The sequence below is a fragment of the Vicugna pacos genome, chromosome 16 (genome assembly GCF_048564905.1).
Source record: "Vicugna pacos chromosome 16, VicPac4, whole genome shotgun sequence".
NCBI classification, from domain to species: domain Eukaryota; kingdom Metazoa; phylum Chordata; class Mammalia; order Artiodactyla; family Camelidae; genus Vicugna; species Vicugna pacos.
Window position 1 is genome coordinate 52,967,431 of NC_133002.1, and position 18,062 is coordinate 52,985,492.

An 18,062-nucleotide genomic window follows, 5' to 3' on the forward strand; every position below is an offset into this window, starting at 1 on the left:
AATAAAGCAACATTGAGAAGTAATATCTAGATCACCATTTAACGTGGCCCCCAAGTAGCCATCCTAATAGCTACCAGTAGAGACTGTAGAGAGAAAAATAGAAAAGGGAGAATCTTAAATCTCTCCCTTCTTACCTTATGGAGCTTTCACATAGAAATCGGTATTGCTGTGTACATACAAAGTTAAAATTTGTGTGTTGACATATGATCCGAGCTGTGACTTCTTCCTGACCCTTACCTAAAACCGAAACCACTAATGAGGATAATTTTTTCATTTTGCTGAAAGTTCTGCCAATTAATTTAGCTTAAGTAGCTTTGTGGTTTTCAAAGTCACCACTAGATGGAGAACATTTTTTTTAGTCATCTTTGTTGATCTTCAAGATGAATTACAGTTGATCCACATTATTCATGGATCTTGCATTTGTCAATGTTGCAAATTTGCTAAAATTCGTAACCCTAAGATCAGCAGCCACAGCACTTTCACAGTCATTCCCGGACTGGAGCGGAGTGATGAAGAGTTAAGTCTCCCGACGAGTGTCGGGACGAGGGCACGCTCTGCCTTCTAGTTTTAGCTCGTGCTCGGATCAGATGGCCCTTTTCGGGTTTATGTAGTACCACTTCTTTGCACTTCCGTACCTTCTGTGGCCCCCAGGTGTAATGCTGAAGTCCTGGCTAGAGTTCCTGAGGGTGAGAAGGCTGTGATGTGTCTTTAGGGAAATGTTTTGATAGCTTCTTTCAGACATGAGTTACAGTGCTGTTGACCACAAGTTCCATGTTGATGAAGCAACAATATATATTAACTAAGGTGTCTTTAACAGGCCGTAACACATAAAACAAGGTTGTGTATTGACTGCTTGACAAAAATGAAACCAGAAGCTCACAGGAACCTAAACCCTGTCTCACGGCAAATGGTTGTCTTGGTTAATTGAGTGTCCGTGGTTAATTTACCGACCATAAAACTTCCACAAGTAAGAGAGTCAACTACTTTTTAGTCTTCAAAGTCAAGTTGTCCTCTTGACTTTGGGGAAGGCTAAATGAATTCCCCCAAACCCGTTTCTCCACCAGTTCCCGTTCTGTCCACTTCCCTTTGATTTTTTAGTTTGCCGTTAGTAGTGTGACAGGGAAGCATGAAAAGTTTCTACCTAGGAACAGGAGAGTTTTTATGTTGCGAAGAGGTGAACAGTAGTCCAAAATGAACGTATTGGAGGAACTTGATCGTTCTAAGGCTGGAGTCGTTTGCTTTCTGGTACTTTTGATGAAGGAGAGAGTCTTAACTTTGGTATCAGTGAAAAAATAATGGCATGTTTAAGGTAAGTGAATAATTAGGTATCCGGTACTCAACATACTGTGGTCAAACTCAGTTCTGTACTCTCAGTTTGTAAAGTGCGCCAGCATTTTTATGATGGGCCATTTGAAAATGAAGCCATTGTCACAGAAGAGCCTGGATTTGAGGGGGACCTTGACTTACCTTCCTGAGGCTCTGCAGTTCGGAATTTCGGACCATTTTGTGCTGTTCTTTGAATGCCTCGGCCTGAATGTTCGTCTCTCATTACCCTGTGTGTAATTACCTGGTCCCCCCTCCAAAAGGAAATACTGGCGTGAAGTGAGAGAAGCAGTTCCTGAAGTGGGAAGCCCCAAGCTGCTGTAGGGTCTGCTCAGTAACGCAGGTCTCTGGGATTAAGGTTCGTCTATTGAAGAGCTGATTTTTGTTTTCACACAAGCAGATACAACTTCATAAACTGGGTGAGAGACTGTTGGATTTCTGTGTTCCAGTGGAAACAATGCTTTGGAATCGCTTTGAATCGTCAAGTTCTGTGATTTTCGTTAATCCTTCTGAGATTTCGTTTTCTTGGAGGTACGTTGGGAGGTGTAGGGGATTCTGTCTGTCCAGGAGGACTGGAAACCTGTGTTTTTCGCACGTGGGAGGAACTCCGTGAGTGGTAGTGACGCTACTTCCGTGGAGACGCAAGTTCGGGGCGGTGGATGAGTAATGGGGGTGCCGGGATGGGTCAGAAGGACTTTCATAACTTACCCCTTTGGGCTGTCTGTGGGCACATTGCAGAAGTCGTGGATGGCGTCTCTAGTTCTTGACCTGGTACCCACTTCAGTGACAGCTTCTTCCAGCCCCACTCATACTTCCAGTATTTCAGCCTCTGGCCTTTACTAGAAAGGTTGATCTGACGAAATCAGCTATTTTTACTTGTTGATTGATTAGTGAGAATGCATTCCTGTCATGTGTGTCTTCAGACACCAGTTACGAGTAAGAAACAAAGCCCCCTGTTCAGACATCAGCAGGTCAGCAGGGAGAAGGTGGAAGAGACAGGAAATCCCTGATAATACCCACGTTTGAGGGAGGCTTGGAAATTAAACTTGACTTCGTCCTTTCTGAGTAAGCAGCTGAGGGGAGGAGCATTAAGGGTGTCAGACTTCTCCAGGTGGTCCCAGCTTCTCTTGGGGAGAGGTGGGGGGCAATTCCTGGATCGTATGGGGAGGAGGTTTCTGGTTGGTGGCCCATAGCCAGCCCTGGCATTTCTCCTGCCTTGGTCCAGGCTCGCGTACCTGCTGGACCCATTCTTTCACTGTTCCACCGCCAAGCCCGCCCTTGTTTGCCCTTATGTTGTTACTGGATGCTAATTTTGACATACTTTGATATTATTTGTTGATGTTTACTTTTCAGATTGAAACATCCCTTGTATGACATTCTGAGCAGGTCCCTATGTGATTTTTGCCTCTTGTAAATGTTTCTGAAAAATTACCTTAGGACCGGTCAGTAGGGATAATTGTAATCAGATTGGGCCACAGTGATTGGAATATGAATACAAAGGGTGAAGTCTACTTTGAACCAGTTTGAGAGCTACCATTTTTTGGACTTTTTGTTTGTCTGCTTGTGAGATGTCAGGTATTTTATCTGGCTCGGGAATTATCCTTGTAGCTATAATAAAGATCTGGAGGTCAGCTAGGTGTCCATTTGATGTCCTTTAATTGTATTCGTTACAGTTAATACTCGCTCCTGGGAACCAGGCTTCCAAGCCTGCTCCGTATCCAGACTTCCCAGTGGGCTCAGCGGATGGTCTGTGGCCTTGATGAGCAGAGCTTCCTGGGCAAGAGGGAGCCAAGGCCGTGCACCGAGGAAGAAAGTTTAGTGGATCCCACTTCCTTTGCTCTTTTAGAATCATCCTGGGGCCGCACCTGTTTCACGCGTTCCCGCCCCAGGACCCCCAGCATGGATGGGGGCTGTGAGGAAGTAGTGGTCTGCACTCGAGTCCACCGCGGGCTCCAGGTGCTGTTCCTGAAAGTTGACCCGTCCAGCCCTTAGCTTGTCAAGCGAGCCTGGCCGGAGTCCAGGGCTGACCGTTCTGCTGGGCCGTTGGCTACGACGCTCTGCTCCCCGTGGGCCTCTATGCAGCCCTCCACTGTCTGCAGGATGGTCTGGAGTCTCCGATCCAGGGCAAGGAGGTGGGGCTCTGTGAGGACTGGGGTGAGCTGGTCTTCTAGCAGCGACTCCCGCATCACGTCACTGAGTCTGTAGTCGGCCTGGGCCAGCAGCTGCAGGTGCAAAAGTGTTTTCCTTTTTATTCTGAAAAGACAAAGCCATAGGAACCAAATAAGTAAATGTAAAGAAAAAAAACTTCCCCAAACTTGCTTCTTTCCCCGCAAACAGCTGTTCGCGCTGGTATTTTGAGAGCCTTCTCCCCTAGTGTCTTCAATGAAAACCAGGTAAAAAGGGACTGAATGAAAGGTGACATCCTTTGCCTGGTCATCTTTTTGGTCAAGAGCGTCCCGATCTCTTTTGTACTGTGACATCTGTAATGCCACACAGTGGGGCTACTGGAGCGACGCAGCTGACGTTTCTAAGGGAATCCAAACAGAAGTGATGTTTAATGACTTTTCAAGGAGACAAAGCTAATGAGAGGCGTTCCCAGGAGTTGGAACGATGATGTCTGTCACCTCAACACCTGTAGGTACTGACGGGCTCCAGGCTGTTCCTGGCCAACTTTATAATTCTGCTCTGCGTCAAGACTCCAAAATCGGGGATGCGAATGGGACAGGACCATCCTGGACTTTCAGGTTTTGATTTCTTTTTATGTGGGAATCTGACTCGGGCTCAGATGGGCAAGCAGCTTAATTGTCCCAACTTTTGTCATAAACAGCTCTTGCCTATTCCTATTCAGGAGGAGAGGAGGGGCCGTGAGGAGGGAGGCACACTGAAGTTAGCTCAAGAAGTGGACAGGAAGGCTCAGTCTCTGCTCTGAGTCTTCCAGCTGGAAATGGAGATGGTTTCGCTACGAGTGAATCACAAATACCTAATTAGCTCTGGAAACGGCAGCTGAACAGGGGGACGGTTTTGCCCAGCCGGGCTGGAACAGTGGAGAGGCATGGGCGTAGGAGAGAGATTCTCTGGACGGGTTTATGGGGCTTTCATCAGGGTCTTGCTTAGATGGTGATCGAGTAGAGTACTTATGAGCTCATGGGAAGCGGAGGTCTGATTAGTCATACCCGCGGCTGTCAGGCTCTGCAAAAGTGAGTGATTCTCTGAGTGGGTTAAAGGTCACAGCCGGCAATTGAAAGGTTTAAAAGATTAGACCTGAGTCATCCTGTGCTGAGAAGAGGGGGAGTGCGAGCAGTGCCGGGGCAGCTCCCGCGGCTGCAGGATAAGAAATGAGGTCGTTCCTGTCATTCCCCCCACCCACGTCCTAGACCAGGGAAGACGGATGAGGACCTTCAGAGCTTGGTGGCATGCAGGACGAAGTGTCACAGTTGTGACCTGTCCCTGAACCGAAAGCTCACCGGCAACACTGGGAGAGCGGCGAGAGGATGGAGAGTTCATCGTGGGAGTGTCGTCCGAACCTATGAGAAGAAACAGGCTTTCGTGGGTGGCAAGCATCTCTTCTCCTTAACGTTATGTTCCTCCGCTGTCTCTGCCTTTTTTTTTTTTTTTTTTTTGAATCACAGCTTGGGGTAAAATGCTATGGAGCATGGCAGCTGCCTCTCCAGCCCTTCCACCAGGTCACAAAAACCTCTGTCCCAAGATGTTAAAACCAAGCATCATCCATTCATTAATTCACCAACTCCAGGGGACCAGGGCTAGACCCCCAGGGAGGAGGAGGCCTGTGCTCTGCCTCCAGGAACTCATAGAAAACTTCAGTGTTTCACACGTGCTCTCAGGCCAGAAGAGAATCAAGCGGTACTTAGCAAAGATCGACAAAAAGGCAACGGAGCAAGTAGGGCAGGCGAGGAGGCCGGGAACCTGGCAATGGGGCCCCTCATTCTCTCCCCTGAGCGGCTGCACGAGGGGCGCGGTGGCTGGGACGGGGGCGTCGGGACACTTACCCTCTGGCATTGTCAAGATGAATAAGGAAGCCGTCATCCCCAAATTTGGTGAACATCTCGTAATGGTGCCGGTCCATATTTCCTGTAAAGGAGGGGGGACGTTGGAGCTCGGGCCAGCAGGGCATGGAGGCCTGCTAGCTGTTCAGGGACAGGAGTCTGAACCCAGGGCCCCGAGCTGTCCTTCCCCCAGGGTTATTGGTGAAATTGCAGAGGGAGAAGGGAGCTGAAGAAGCAAACCCTAACGTGGGCTGCTTCCAAATCTAAGGCTTTTATTACACCCCCCGCCCCCCGCCAGGGATCCTACTACAGTGCATGGATGTGTGGCCTTCGCCACCTGCCCAAGCGCCTCAGCTGAGGCCGGGATGCAGAGGCAGGCAGGTCAGCCTCCCGAAGGGCATGCGACTGAGCGGGGGAGGCTGCTGTCTGACTTTAGATGGAAGCGTGTGTGCTGCTGCCTCTCTCTGGTCCCTGAGGGACTTGAAGGTGGGAATGACTGGTCCCCACCGAGGCCTCCCCTCTGCTGCTCGCTCGCTGTGCACCTCCTCCCTCCCTCCCTGGTTCCTTCTCACTTGGCGAAGGGAAGAGAGAACTTCCAGTCCGACACCTGTGATCTGAGGTCTGCTCGGGCCTCATGGCAGGGCTGGGTGCCTGCCCTTGGAGTGACGTCCCCTCCAAAGAGGGGAGCATGTTAGCTTCTGTCCCCAGGAGCTGGTGGGAGGTTATTCAGTCCTCGTAGTCCGGGATTACAGAGAACCCAGCCCACCCATGGAGCCCGCCGCCGCCACTGCCGCAGGCCCTGCACGGGGGCACCTGCCTGTCAGGAAGTCGAAGATGGCCATGTCGATGATGTTGAGCAGCCGGTTGCTGCTGTTGTGCGGGTAGATCTGCTTCACGGTGTCACAGTAAAGTGGATTGACCTCCCACCTGAGGGGGAGAAGAAGTCCTGGGGCTGGAAAAGCCAAGACGGCAAGGTGTTGGGGGCCCCCTTGCATCCCCCGCCCCCCAAATCCCTGGCTCCCTGGTCCTGCCCCAGGCTGGTGGCAGCTCCTCAGCACACAGGGGGTCCTGGGTGCACCCGGGACGACCCTGGGGAGGGACACACGGGCGCTGCAGATTCCACATGGTGAGGAGGGCCCGGGGCCTTCCACCACCCGTTTGCTGAGTGTCCGCCCTGCTGGGCGCTGGCTGTACTGACCTCACGCCAGAGGAAGCAGGGACCTGCTTCCTCTGCAGCCCTCACCCCAGGCCCCCTTTCGTCTGGTGGGCTCTCCCTCAGTCTTCACAAGTCCCTGAATTCCGGCACCCCCTCCAGAAATTCTTGCCTGCTTCCTTCTCCTCCCACCACAACTGGGGGCTCTGGATCGAGGAACCCCCTCCTTCAGTCACCTGATATTAAGGGAGGGCCTGCTCTGTGCCCGGGGGTGTGCCAGGCCCCGGGGGAACAACCAGGAGGTCCTGGCCTCACGGGGCTTCCTCAGTGAACCCGGGTCCCTCCTGTGGGCTCCTGGGGGGCATCTCTGTGCGATAGCAAGTGTGGCACTGCGTTTTCACCATTTGGCTGCTGTCTGACCACCCCCTGGACCGTGTGGCTTCTTGAAGGGGGAGCCCGTGTCTTTTGCATCAGCATCCCCTAGTGCTGAGAACACCATGGGCTCTTTGTAACTGAACACGTGAACTAAAGGGGCCGAACAGACGCCCAGGACCCATATGCGATGAGGCAAAGGGGGACTGGGGCAGCTTCAGGGACCTACGCCAGGCTGGCCACAAGTCCCTGGTACAGGGACCGTGGCCACTCTCAGGGACGTGGGATGGCATCGCGGCCAGGGGGCCAACTCACTCCTCTTTTCCTGCCAGCGAGTAGGAGCGGATCCAGGGGTTGGGCACAGACAGCCGGGGGGCCAGGTTGAGGGACGGCAGGAAGGCGGAGAGGGAGCCCTCCAGCAGGTGTGGGTTGCCGCAGACGGCGTATTCCGTCTTGCACATGTATGGGCACTTGGCAAAGAAGCACACGTTGCTGGCTGGAGGAGGGCAGAGGAGAGAACAGTAAGAGGAGGCATGTCATCTTCCTGCCCCACGAAGTCCACCAGGATGGAAGGGAAACCCTAAATTCATGGCTTGGGAAAAGACAGGAGAAGAAGAAAACATCGCCTTTTCCAGATCTAGGGGCTTGTGAATGCTATTAAACTGATCATCCTGGGTACCAATTTTCACATGCTTCAGCGTAGAGAAAGCGTGGGGCCCAGCCTCACAGCATCCCACCCACATGATTAGAACGGTCATTGTTTAAATGGATTACACCTGGTTCCAGAAAGGCTGGCATTAGCGTTCAGGGCTCAGACAGGCTAGTTAGCGTCTCACATACAACCATCTCCAGCCCCCAGTTCATCTCGTGTGACGCTCAGCTGGACCAGGGCGGAAGTGTCCAGTAATGGATGGCACTACCGGTCAGACCACATTCTTAGACCCAGAATATTGCCTTGGCCAGTACTCTACCTGGAGAGACAAAGAAAACACTCTGCAGGATTTCATTCTTGGTGACCTCCAGGATTTCCTTGGTGACGTTGACTAGCCTCCCCACTGTTGGTGGCACCCTTCGGAAGTCCAAAATCCTGAAAGAGAGGCAGCCCTGTTCAGATCTGAGAGAGGGTCAGGGAGTTAGATGGTCACCCACTAGAAATGGACTGGGCTTGCGGACCAGACCCAGCTGTGTTCCCGTTATGTCTCTGCAGGGCTGAGCCGACCATGCCCAGGGCACGCCTACGTCAAAGGGGCTGGCATCCTGGTCCCATCAAGTCTCCTGGGCAAAGCTCCCCACCAGCCAAGCTGTGTTCCAGGTCACAGCTTCTCACGCTTCAGTGTGCATATGAGTCACCTGGGATCTTGTGCAAATGCAGGCTCTGATTCAGTGGAGCCAGGGTGAGACCGTGATTCTGCATTTCTGAAAAGCTCCCTGGGAGGTGGCGGGGGGGATGTGTGTGTGGTGGGGGTGGCCAGGCTGCCAGTCCACAGACCACACCTTGAGGAGCAATGACGGGCAAACAGGAAGAGCTAGGAAGTTTAGGAATGAACTTTCACCTTTTACTGTCGTAAATTTAAGACTCTTTGGAGAAATGGGAGTGAGCACATTCTCCCCCCTTTTAAATCAGGAAACCAGAGCCAAAGGGCCATGTCTGGTTCAGGTGGCAGCTTGAGCTGCCTGGCAGGGTTCATTTTCTTTCTAAGTTACTCCTTTCATTACGTTAAAAGACCTCGAGTTTTTCAATCCATGGGGTTGGATGGGACGTGTTGGGTGTGAAGGCATCACTGGGGTTCGCGGATATGAGCAAGTGCCGGAGAGAAGGAACACCAGAGAGGTCTCCCTGAGGCTCTGCCCGCCTTGGGGCTGGCCTTGGCAGTGAACACCGTCCCCGCGGGGCCGGACCCCACCTGTCGAGATGGAACGCAGCAATCTCGGCATTGTGTCTCTGGAAGTCGATGAAGTAGAAAAAGTCCTCGGGCGTCTCTTCATCTCGCTGCTGTCTGGAAGGAAGGAAGGAATCACGCCCTGGACTCAGACTTCAAGCCCGAGAGGAGAGCTGACAGACGTGACCAGACGGAGAGGAAAACACACTTTCATGCTTTTACTGTACGCACAGCGTGATGCTGGAATGGCCCGAGGCTCCCTGGGCTTGGAGAAGACCCCCCCACACACACACCCACCCAGGCTGCACAGTAGCAGGAGCGGGGCTACTTGCAGGACATCGACTGTCCTGTTGGCATCCCCAACGCCACGTCTCCGATGCAAACAGCTCTGGCGACAGTGGCTGATTCTTTTAAAAACCCAGTAGTCAAGAGGGAAGAAATCCATTCTTCTGCAGATACACAGAAGACGGGGGACTGGCTCACACACCAGACGCAGGGAGCGCAGACCCGGATGCCAAGGACTGAGAGAGCTGGGGTACGAGACAGGACTTCATAAGAGGAAGAGTGTCCTGGAGGTACAGTTTCACACGACTGACATTTGAAGAGCAGATAGATTCCGGGTCTTTGTGCAACGGGGGTCCTGCTAGAGAGCTGAAGGTGGCTGGCGTAGAGGATATTTATTGACATACATTAAAAAAAAATCTCTAATGGATTCCTGAAAAGCATCATCCTGCCTGGTCTTGATGGATTGGCTGGGTGTGTATATTCAGAAATGTGCCTCCCAATAACTAAGGGCACCCCGGCTTCTGGCCCCATGTTGACTTGATGCTAGTAATCACTGGAAGAATGATGATCTTCAGATAATTTTACAATCTACCGTGTGGGGCTGCATGATGTTCGCAAAAGCAACATAAATGTGAGAAGATGTAATGTTGCGGAACGCTGCACGCAGACGGCACTTGAAATTGAAAGCGTGCCGTGCACTTGACCAGAAACGGCCATGGGTCCTGGAAACCAGAGGGAGGGGCTGCCCAGAAAGAGGAGACTCCTTTTTTTTTTAAAAGGTGCAGCCACATTTAAAGTATGCCCAGACCCGACCCACTTCTCCTCACTACTGCCGCCAAGAGTCCGGGCCAGCAAGGACCATCCCTGTGACCTAATCTCACTTTAATTCCTAAATTCTATCCGTAAGAACATACAGTCTCTCGGATGCCCTTCAGAATTTTCTGAAACGCCATTTCCTCATTTTCGTATGGCATATTTAGAAGTGACTTTAAATCTGAAAATCATTTTTCCTCTACATCAGTACTTCTCAGAACATGTGAAGCACAGATGGAGTTCTCATTGTACAGACTGTGTGTATTACGTTAAAATAAATCTCTAAATCACAGTCATAATTTACATCACCCACAGGTAAGTTTCTGTTTTCCTTTTTAAGAGGGGACCAATGCTATTTACTTGACATTACATATAGAAACAAATGCCTGCGTTTTCAAGAAATACATTTTAGAATGATACTTACTTTGGCAAATACATTTTAGAATTATACTTACTTTGGCTTTGGACTAAATTTTATAAAATGCAGATTAAACTTTGTGCTATGGCCTTAGCATAGATAAAATGGCTTTTATGACCTAATGTTGGAAGCTTTTGCATTATATTCAGGGGAAAAAAAAAACCTGGTTAACTTGAGCACTTCTGGCATTTTGTTTGTCATTGACAAGGCGGAGAAGAGGTTTCAGGCTGTTACGTCATGTGCTTTCCTGCAAATAACACACTGCAAGGGTGAGCAGTTTCTCCTCCCCCAAACGAAGTTCATCCACTTTCTGTTAGCTTCCAGTTTTTAAAAACTACAGGCACCCTGGTGTGCCGTACGAGAACTTCACTCAGAGAATGCAGTTCATGGATCTGCAGATTTATTATGATTTTTATGCTTCTCTTTAACGTCCTGTTTCTATATCAAGTGTTCCTTCTGTGTCCTCTCCTTAACTGGTGCTCAGTTATGAGTCTACATTAAACGTGCACAACTAACCATGACAATAATTTAAAACTCTCTAATGGCCCGAGCGTGATGGTGGCTCTTGTGTTCAGCTGAGTGCCTGTTTCTGGAGCCCGGACTGACTGTGTGTGCTCTCTGCTGTCATTCTCTTTTAAAAGGAGCACTTTTCTTTTTTTTTTTTAAGTACTTTATATGCTTGGATATAAGAGGGGATCCCCTCCCCAAACTGTCCCTCAGAAAAGGGAGTTTCTCTGTATTTAAGTCCTTGCATAGTCCCGCAAATGACAGGCTCCCCCCGCCTCTCAGTTTCTTAATTTTGTTTGGGACAGATTCCTTCAATAGGGATGCTGGTTTTATTACCCGACTGAACTGGTTTAAACAGCCTGGTGGTGGCGACGGGAAGAGAATTCAGCATTGATTTTAACCTTGACCCCAAACTCGACTCTAGCGATGATGAGGACCAATGTCAAAAATTCTGGACAGAGTTCAGGGTTTTCTTGGGCACAAACTACCCTGCCCTCTTTGCTCGGCCCTGCAGTAAACCTTATGCTGCTCCAAAAAGAAAAAGGACAGGTGAAATGTGAGACTGGGAGGGAAAAAAGCTAGATTTCCAAGTCTCTGTGTTGTTTTATATGAGATTTTTTTCATCAGTAAATTAAATATAGACAGACAGTCACTTGTTTCACGTCCATCTCTGAAAAGTTATATATTTAAATTGACCAAATAACTAAGTTTTTGGATTTTCACATGGGAAATGGAAGGTCTCCTTATATGGCAGTGGTTTTCAAGGCTGCCTGGGCCTTGACCCCCCCACCCCAGACCAATTCTTCTAGCCTTAGTTCTTTATAAGCACCTGGTACTTAATAAGTGCAGGGACTAGAGCTAAGATTCATTACTCAGCGCTCCTTCCACCATCAGACCCACCCACGGGGCCTTCAGTGAGCCTCTCCATTGATGGAAGGCTTGGAATCTAAGTCAGTCTAATGGGATTCCACTGGAAGGTGGTTCATTCTGGTAGAAAGCAAGACTTGGGTGACAGGAACCTCTCCTGCGCCATTTTCTCTTGGGCATCTCAACTCCAGGGGACCATTCCTGATTCAGGAGTCCCACACCTGTAGGCTGCAGACCCTTTGGGGGCCACGGATCCATATGCACACCAAGCTCCGTCCATAGACTGAATACACATTATTTCGCCCACATACATGCACTACAAAATGTTAAAGGCGTGCTCTTGCTTTACTTACGAATAAAACAGAGATTAATTTAAAGGTGTGACTGACTTCATAGTAGCCTTTCTTCATTGGCTGGTTTTTCAATCAAAACAAGTATTACTAGGTAGATCTCTATCAACTTTCTGAGGATTCTAGCCCTGGAAAAACGTGGGGATCAATTACAAAGGGGGAGTGTGAATTTAGCAATCCAGCCGCCTGGGTTTGAATCCTGGTTCCACTGCTTGCCGCTGGGAGGTTGGCGTGAGCGGACCTCTCCCAGCCTCAGTGTCTCCATCTGTAAAGTGGCCACCCAAACCACCTGGCTCATAAGAGGGTTGATGAATCAATGACACAGTTCGTGCCAAGTGTGCAATGTAGACACTAGCAAAGACCTACCTCTTAACGATTTTTAATTATTGTTACCAAAACGGTTATATGCTTGGGCAGATCGCCCAAAAGGCAGTCCACAAATGATTGGCTTAAAAAGATTTTGGACGACTTTTATTAATTTTTGGCCCAAACTCCCCCAGGGCAGCCACAGCTGGGCGTGGCGGTGAGGAAGGCAGTCACTTACCTCATAGGTTTGAACATGGCCTTCCCGAAGTCTGAGAACCTCAGAACCAGCTTGAGGTGGACCCCACTGGGTTTCACGACTGTATGGGGAAAAGGGGGAGTTAACGATGCTCCTGGGCCTGCGCTCCGGGCTGTGACCCTTTGTTCATTCAGTAAACCCGGCCCATTCCTTCTCTTTGCTCTTACTTGAGACCCTGAAGACTAGGATTTGCCTTCAAAGCCTGTGGGGCAAATTCCACCGTATCAGGCCATGGAGAGTGTGTCCAGGGACTCAAGGTATGACTTTTTCTGCTGTTACGGGAAAAGGGCAGACAAGGCAGTTTTCCCCAGATAGACATTCCCTGAAAACCCTCCAGGATGTTTGCCTAAGAAGGAAACATTCTTTATTGTGCTTCAGCAGCACCTTAGAGATTCTGACTGCGCCACCCGTAACATCGCACGAGCCTGGTTTATTGGGGTTGCTTCCTATTTAAGACTGCACACCTGGGCCACAACGGGGCTGGGTGAATTAGACACCCAAGGTGCACCTGCCCGGCCCTGACCATGAGTGCTGCCTCCTGACGTGTGTCCTGGGCGCCTCACTCGCCTGGCCCTGTCCAGGCCCTGCTGTAAGCCCTGTGAGGACCTGGACGATGCCTCCCCCACCTTTACCTTCCACAAAATGGCAAATGGCAGGGGCTGAACTAAAGAAAAGGGAAATCTTGGCACGACACATGGAAATTTCTGATGTGTGTTCAGTACATGGAGGTAAATGGATGAGGTTACTTGTGGCCGGCAGTGATGGGCTGGGGGCTTCAGTGTCCAGGCACGACTGCACCCCAGTCCTAGCACCCTGGGAGGAGAGAGTGCTGTATCTCATGCCTCTTTTTTTAAAAAATTCTACTAATCATTTACTCCAGGGAGTTTCAGCCTTGGCTGCATTAGAATCACTTGGAGGGTTTTAAAAATTCTGATGCCTGGGCCTCATCCTATGCAATTGAATCAAAACCTCCTGCGTGGAGGCCAGGCTGCAGCACATTTTAAAGCTCCCCATGTGACTCTAATCTGTTGCTGGGCTGAGAACCACGGCCCTGTACCACTGCTTCTTAAATCTGAAAATGCACTCCAATCCATTGAGGATTTTGTTAGAATCCAGATTCCAATTCAGAAAATCAGAGTGGGGACTGAGATTCTGCATTTCTATCAAGCTCTCCCAGGACGCCGATGCCGCCGGTCATGCTGGTCCCCGGACTACACGCTGACCAGCTGGGTCCTACACAAGAGCGCCTCTCTAATGCCTTCTCTTTTGTGTGGGTGGGTGGGGAGACACATCGGGTGCTCGGAGATTAGGCAGAGGGAGTCATGCTCTTCACCTCCCGACCAGGACCCCCATGGAGTGGATGGTGGGAACTTCACTTTTGTGCCAGATACTGGGGTTTACAGGGTAGTGACCGAGAATGAGTGGGGTGGAGGCGTGGCCAGAGCCAGGGTGGGTGGAGCCAGGGGTGGGCGGGGCCAGGGCCACTTACTCTGGGTGCAGTCACAGGCTCCAAGCAAGGCTTTCTCGTCCTGACTGTAATCTGTGAATTACAGAGGAGAAGGATGGTGAGAAAGTTCAGCCGTGCTCCTCGGAGAGCCCTTGACTCTGGTTCAGACGCCAGAGGGCGAAGATTGTGAGGCAGCCTAGGGCCCTTGGTCATTCAATAGGGCCGAGCCCCAAGCCTCTTTTGGCCTCATCCTTCCACTCTGCTCGTCCAGGCTCCATGCTCTCCAGCCCTTCAGTGGACACTCCAGCAGCACCTAGTTGGGAAACTGATGCTATCTTGATGTCTGCTAAGGGACTCGGTGTGTCCCTTAGACTGTCGAAGTGCTTGAAAGCACAGACTCGGAGTCAGCAGGGCCACCACTGGGTCCTTGGCCAGGTTGCTTAACCTCTCTGAGCCTCAGTTTTCCCATCTGTAAAATGGCAATGATAATGGTTACATCATAAGACCACCGTGTGAAAGAGAGAGTCACCAGGTTCAAAAGGAGCTCTAGATGAGTGGTAGCCATCACCTCTCCGTAAACTACAGGACACCTCCTATGCGCCTCTTATGGGGCTGTGATGAGCTCATCGTTGTAAGCTCTCTTTCACAGGGAAAAAGATCAACGTCCATGTTTTTCTTCTTCTTGTTCTACTGGGTGTTAGAATCAACCCATTACTATTCCATCCCGGAGCCCGGCCTGAGACGGTTTCCGCAGCCTCTTGGGGAGAACGTCAGGCCATCCCGCCCGGCCCGTGACCCTCACCAGCACTGATGGTGGGAAAGTGCCTCATGTCGTGGAGGAGTTTGCTGACGACGGGACTGGACCGGGAGTACAGCCCTTGGCGGTTGATCCCCAGGTGGAACTGGACCCAGCTGGCCTCCGGTCGGAGCTGCAGTGGGGGGTCCAGGGAAGTGAGGTTCAGCTGCTCTTTGTACATCTTGTGTCGCCTGAAAGAGCAGGAAGAGTTTTGTTTTTTTCAGGTTGGGGAACAAGGATGCAAAGACCTGCCGAAATGCCTTGTCCAGACTCTCCATTCGCTCTTTTATTCATTCAACAGGAGTACGAAGCACCTAATAGGCCCCCGGCTCGATGCTGTGCTCAGGATACCACATGCTGAAGCAGCCACATGCCTTCCTGGCCCCCAAGAGCGTACAATCTAGTGAGCGAAATAGGCAGACAGTTACACAGTGCCACACACACATATGCAAATACCCAACGACAAACCACAACAAATACTGTGAAGAAAAAGGGCAGATGGTTAAGAGTAACATGAGGGACCTCAGATAATCCGATATCTCAGGGAGTGATCTGAGCCTCTTTGTGCACTTCCCCATGAAAAAGTCTGTATTTTGTATTTCCCAATATTTCCTGACCTAAGAGGTCCAGAGATAGGAGAGAGAAGGTAATTGGTGAGAATGAAAAGAATGAGGGTGAAGACCCTTAAGCAGAGCTGGGAGCTAAGTTAGATGAATCAATACATCATATAAGAAAAGAAGAATTAATTAGCCATTTTCTCTTTGTCCTGCTCAGGAGCCGTTTCTGCCAGGGTGAAAAGAAAAAAGTCAAAAACAATGCCACTGCCACACAGAGGTTCAGAGTCTAGAGCAGGAGACAAGTCGTCTGTCTATAAAAGAAGCAGAGCAAAACAGAAGGCAGGGGTCCATCGACTGCTAGGCAAGTCTTCAGGCTAATATGCCTTTGGAGAAGGGAAAGATGATTATATGATGAAGAGGAAGGCTCCAGTGGGAGAAAGTGGACTTCAGCTGCATTCAGATGGGTGGCGTTTGGATTGAAGGGGAGATTTGGAGACTGCAGTTGCGTTGGGGGCAATATGAACGCTCAGAGAGGCAGGCAAGGGACAGCTATATCAGAGGATTAGAGAGGGAAATTGGATATATAGATGGTTGAGTGAAAAGATGGAGGCCTTTGGACTGGAAAGCAAGGCAAGCTAGCATACGTCATCTAGCGAGGTAAAGCTGATCGTGAGGGGTAGGTGGCACCATGGGGGCAGGGTTTCGGTGTCCCTGTGCATCTGTATTTCTTTTTCTTTTTTTTAACTTTTATTGAGTAATAGTCATTTTACACTGTTGTGTCAAATTCTAGTGTAGAGTACAATTTTTCAGTTATATATGAACATATATATATTCACTTTTTTTTTTGCTATGAGCTACCACAAGATCTTGTTTATATTTCCCTGTGCTATACAGTATAATCTTGTTTATCTATTCTGCATTTTAAAATGCCAGTCTGTTCCTTCCCACCCCCGCCCCCTTGGCAACCACACGTTTGTATTCTATGTCTATGAGTCTGTTTCTGTTTTGTATTTATGCTTTGTTTTGTTTTGTTTTGTTTTTCGATTCCTCATATGAGCGATCTCATATGGTATTTTTCTTTCTATTTCTGGCTTACTTCACTTAGAATGACGTTCTCCAGGAACATCCATGTTGCTGCTAATGGCGTTATGTTGTCAGTTTTTATGACTGAATAGTATTCCATTGTATAAATATACATCTTCTTACTAAATCATCTGTTGATGGACATTTAAGCTGTTTCCATGTCTTGGCTATTGTAAATAGAGCTGCTATGAACATTGGGGTGCAGGTGTCATTTTGAAGTAGGGTTCCTTCTGGATTTATGCCCAGGAACGGGATTCCTGGGTCATAGGGTAAGTCTATTCCCAGTCTTTTGAGGAATCTCCATACTGTTTTCCACAATGCATCTGTATTTCTTATACTGTGACTTAGCTCCACTACCACTTTCTTTCTGGGTGTTTGAACTCAGTGTCTCTTTGGTCTTCTGCCACTTGCCTTCCCACCCCGGGTTCTGCCAGGCTGTGTGCTTGGATAGATTCAGACACTCGAAGCTTTGCCATCTTACCAAGACCAGGCCCTCCAACTTCCACTGGCTGACTCCTAGACACCGATCAACTTCTGGGGCCAGGGCTGTGTACAAAGCAAACCCTTTGTTCTCATGAAACTTACATTTTCCCAGGGAAATCATTTATTCCGAGTTGTCAAGAGAAGCTGGAAATCCAGATTTTGATCAGAATGTGTAATCTCCTTTTTAAAACATGTTGACTTGAATGTAAAAATATCCTGTGTGGGCTGGGTCTACATTCCAAAGTAAACGAAACCAGTATCTTGAAAAAATATCTGCACTGCCACGTTCACTGCAGCGTTATTCACAACAGCCAAGATACGGCAGCAACCTAAGTGTCTGTCAGTGGATGAATGGGTAAAGAAAATGTGGTACGTACACACCATGGGAATATGATCCAGCTTTAAAATAGGAAGGAAATCCTGCCATTTGCAGCAGCCTGAATGAACTTGGAGGACATGATGCCAAGGGAAATAAGCCAGACACAGAAAGACAAATGCTGTGAGACCTCACTTATAGGTGGAATCTAAAACAGTCAAGCTCCTAGAAGCACAGAGTGGAATAGTGGTTGCTAGGGGCTGGAGGGAGGGGGAAATGGGGGGACGTACAGAGTTTCTGTTCCTCAGGATGAATACTTTCCAGGGACCTAATGTACCGCGTGGTGAGTATCGTTAATAATACTACATTGTGGACTTGAAATTTGCTAGGAGGGTGGGAGATCTTAAGTGTTCCCACCCCACACACCCGCCCTTCTTCCACACACAAATGCTCACTACACGACGTGATGGATGTGTTTCATGCTTGATGGTGGTGATTATTTCACAATGCATGCATATATCAAAATATTATGTTGTATGTCTTCAGTGTGTGTGCAATTTTTGTCCGTTATACCTCAATAAAGTTGGAAAAACACCACCACCACAAGATAGCAGTCAATTTGTGTTCTTTGCCCTATGCTGTTAAAGCCGATGCAGATGTGATCAGGGTTGACGCAGGATAATGTTAAGACCCCCCCCCCCCACCCCAGCTCTGGAGAAGCACACGCACGGGGGGAGAAGGCAAGAGAGCATAAGTATCTGAAGATTTGTCCTCCAAGAGCAGCAGGGAGAAAGATGGCTGGGATGTCCCCACCAAGAGCGCGAGGCCTGGACAGGCAGCCTCCCA

General features: G+C 49.5%; 1 protein-coding gene across 1 annotated transcript in view; it reads right to left on the reverse strand.

The window, feature by feature from the left end:
• Positions 1 to 2,962: 2,962 nt before the first annotated feature.
• Positions 2,963 to 18,062, reverse strand: part of FAM20A (FAM20A golgi associated secretory pathway pseudokinase) — a 40,416-nt gene continuing 25,316 nt past the window's right edge. The window contains exons 2-11 of the mRNA XM_031685650.2: positions 14,784 to 14,968; positions 14,024 to 14,074; positions 12,517 to 12,595; positions 8,757 to 8,849; positions 7,824 to 7,939; positions 7,168 to 7,348; positions 6,145 to 6,254; positions 5,331 to 5,412; positions 4,788 to 4,847; positions 2,963 to 3,576 (exon numbers count right to left, since the gene is read on the reverse strand). Of these exons, the coding sequence (XP_031541510.2) occupies positions 3,312 to 3,576; positions 4,788 to 4,847; positions 5,331 to 5,412; positions 6,145 to 6,254; positions 7,168 to 7,348; positions 7,824 to 7,939; positions 8,757 to 8,849; positions 12,517 to 12,595; positions 14,024 to 14,074; positions 14,784 to 14,968 (1,222 nt within the window). The 3' untranslated portion in view covers positions 2,963 to 3,311. The remainder of the gene's footprint in view (positions 3,577 to 4,787; positions 4,848 to 5,330; positions 5,413 to 6,144; positions 6,255 to 7,167; positions 7,349 to 7,823; positions 7,940 to 8,756; positions 8,850 to 12,516; positions 12,596 to 14,023; positions 14,075 to 14,783; positions 14,969 to 18,062) is intronic.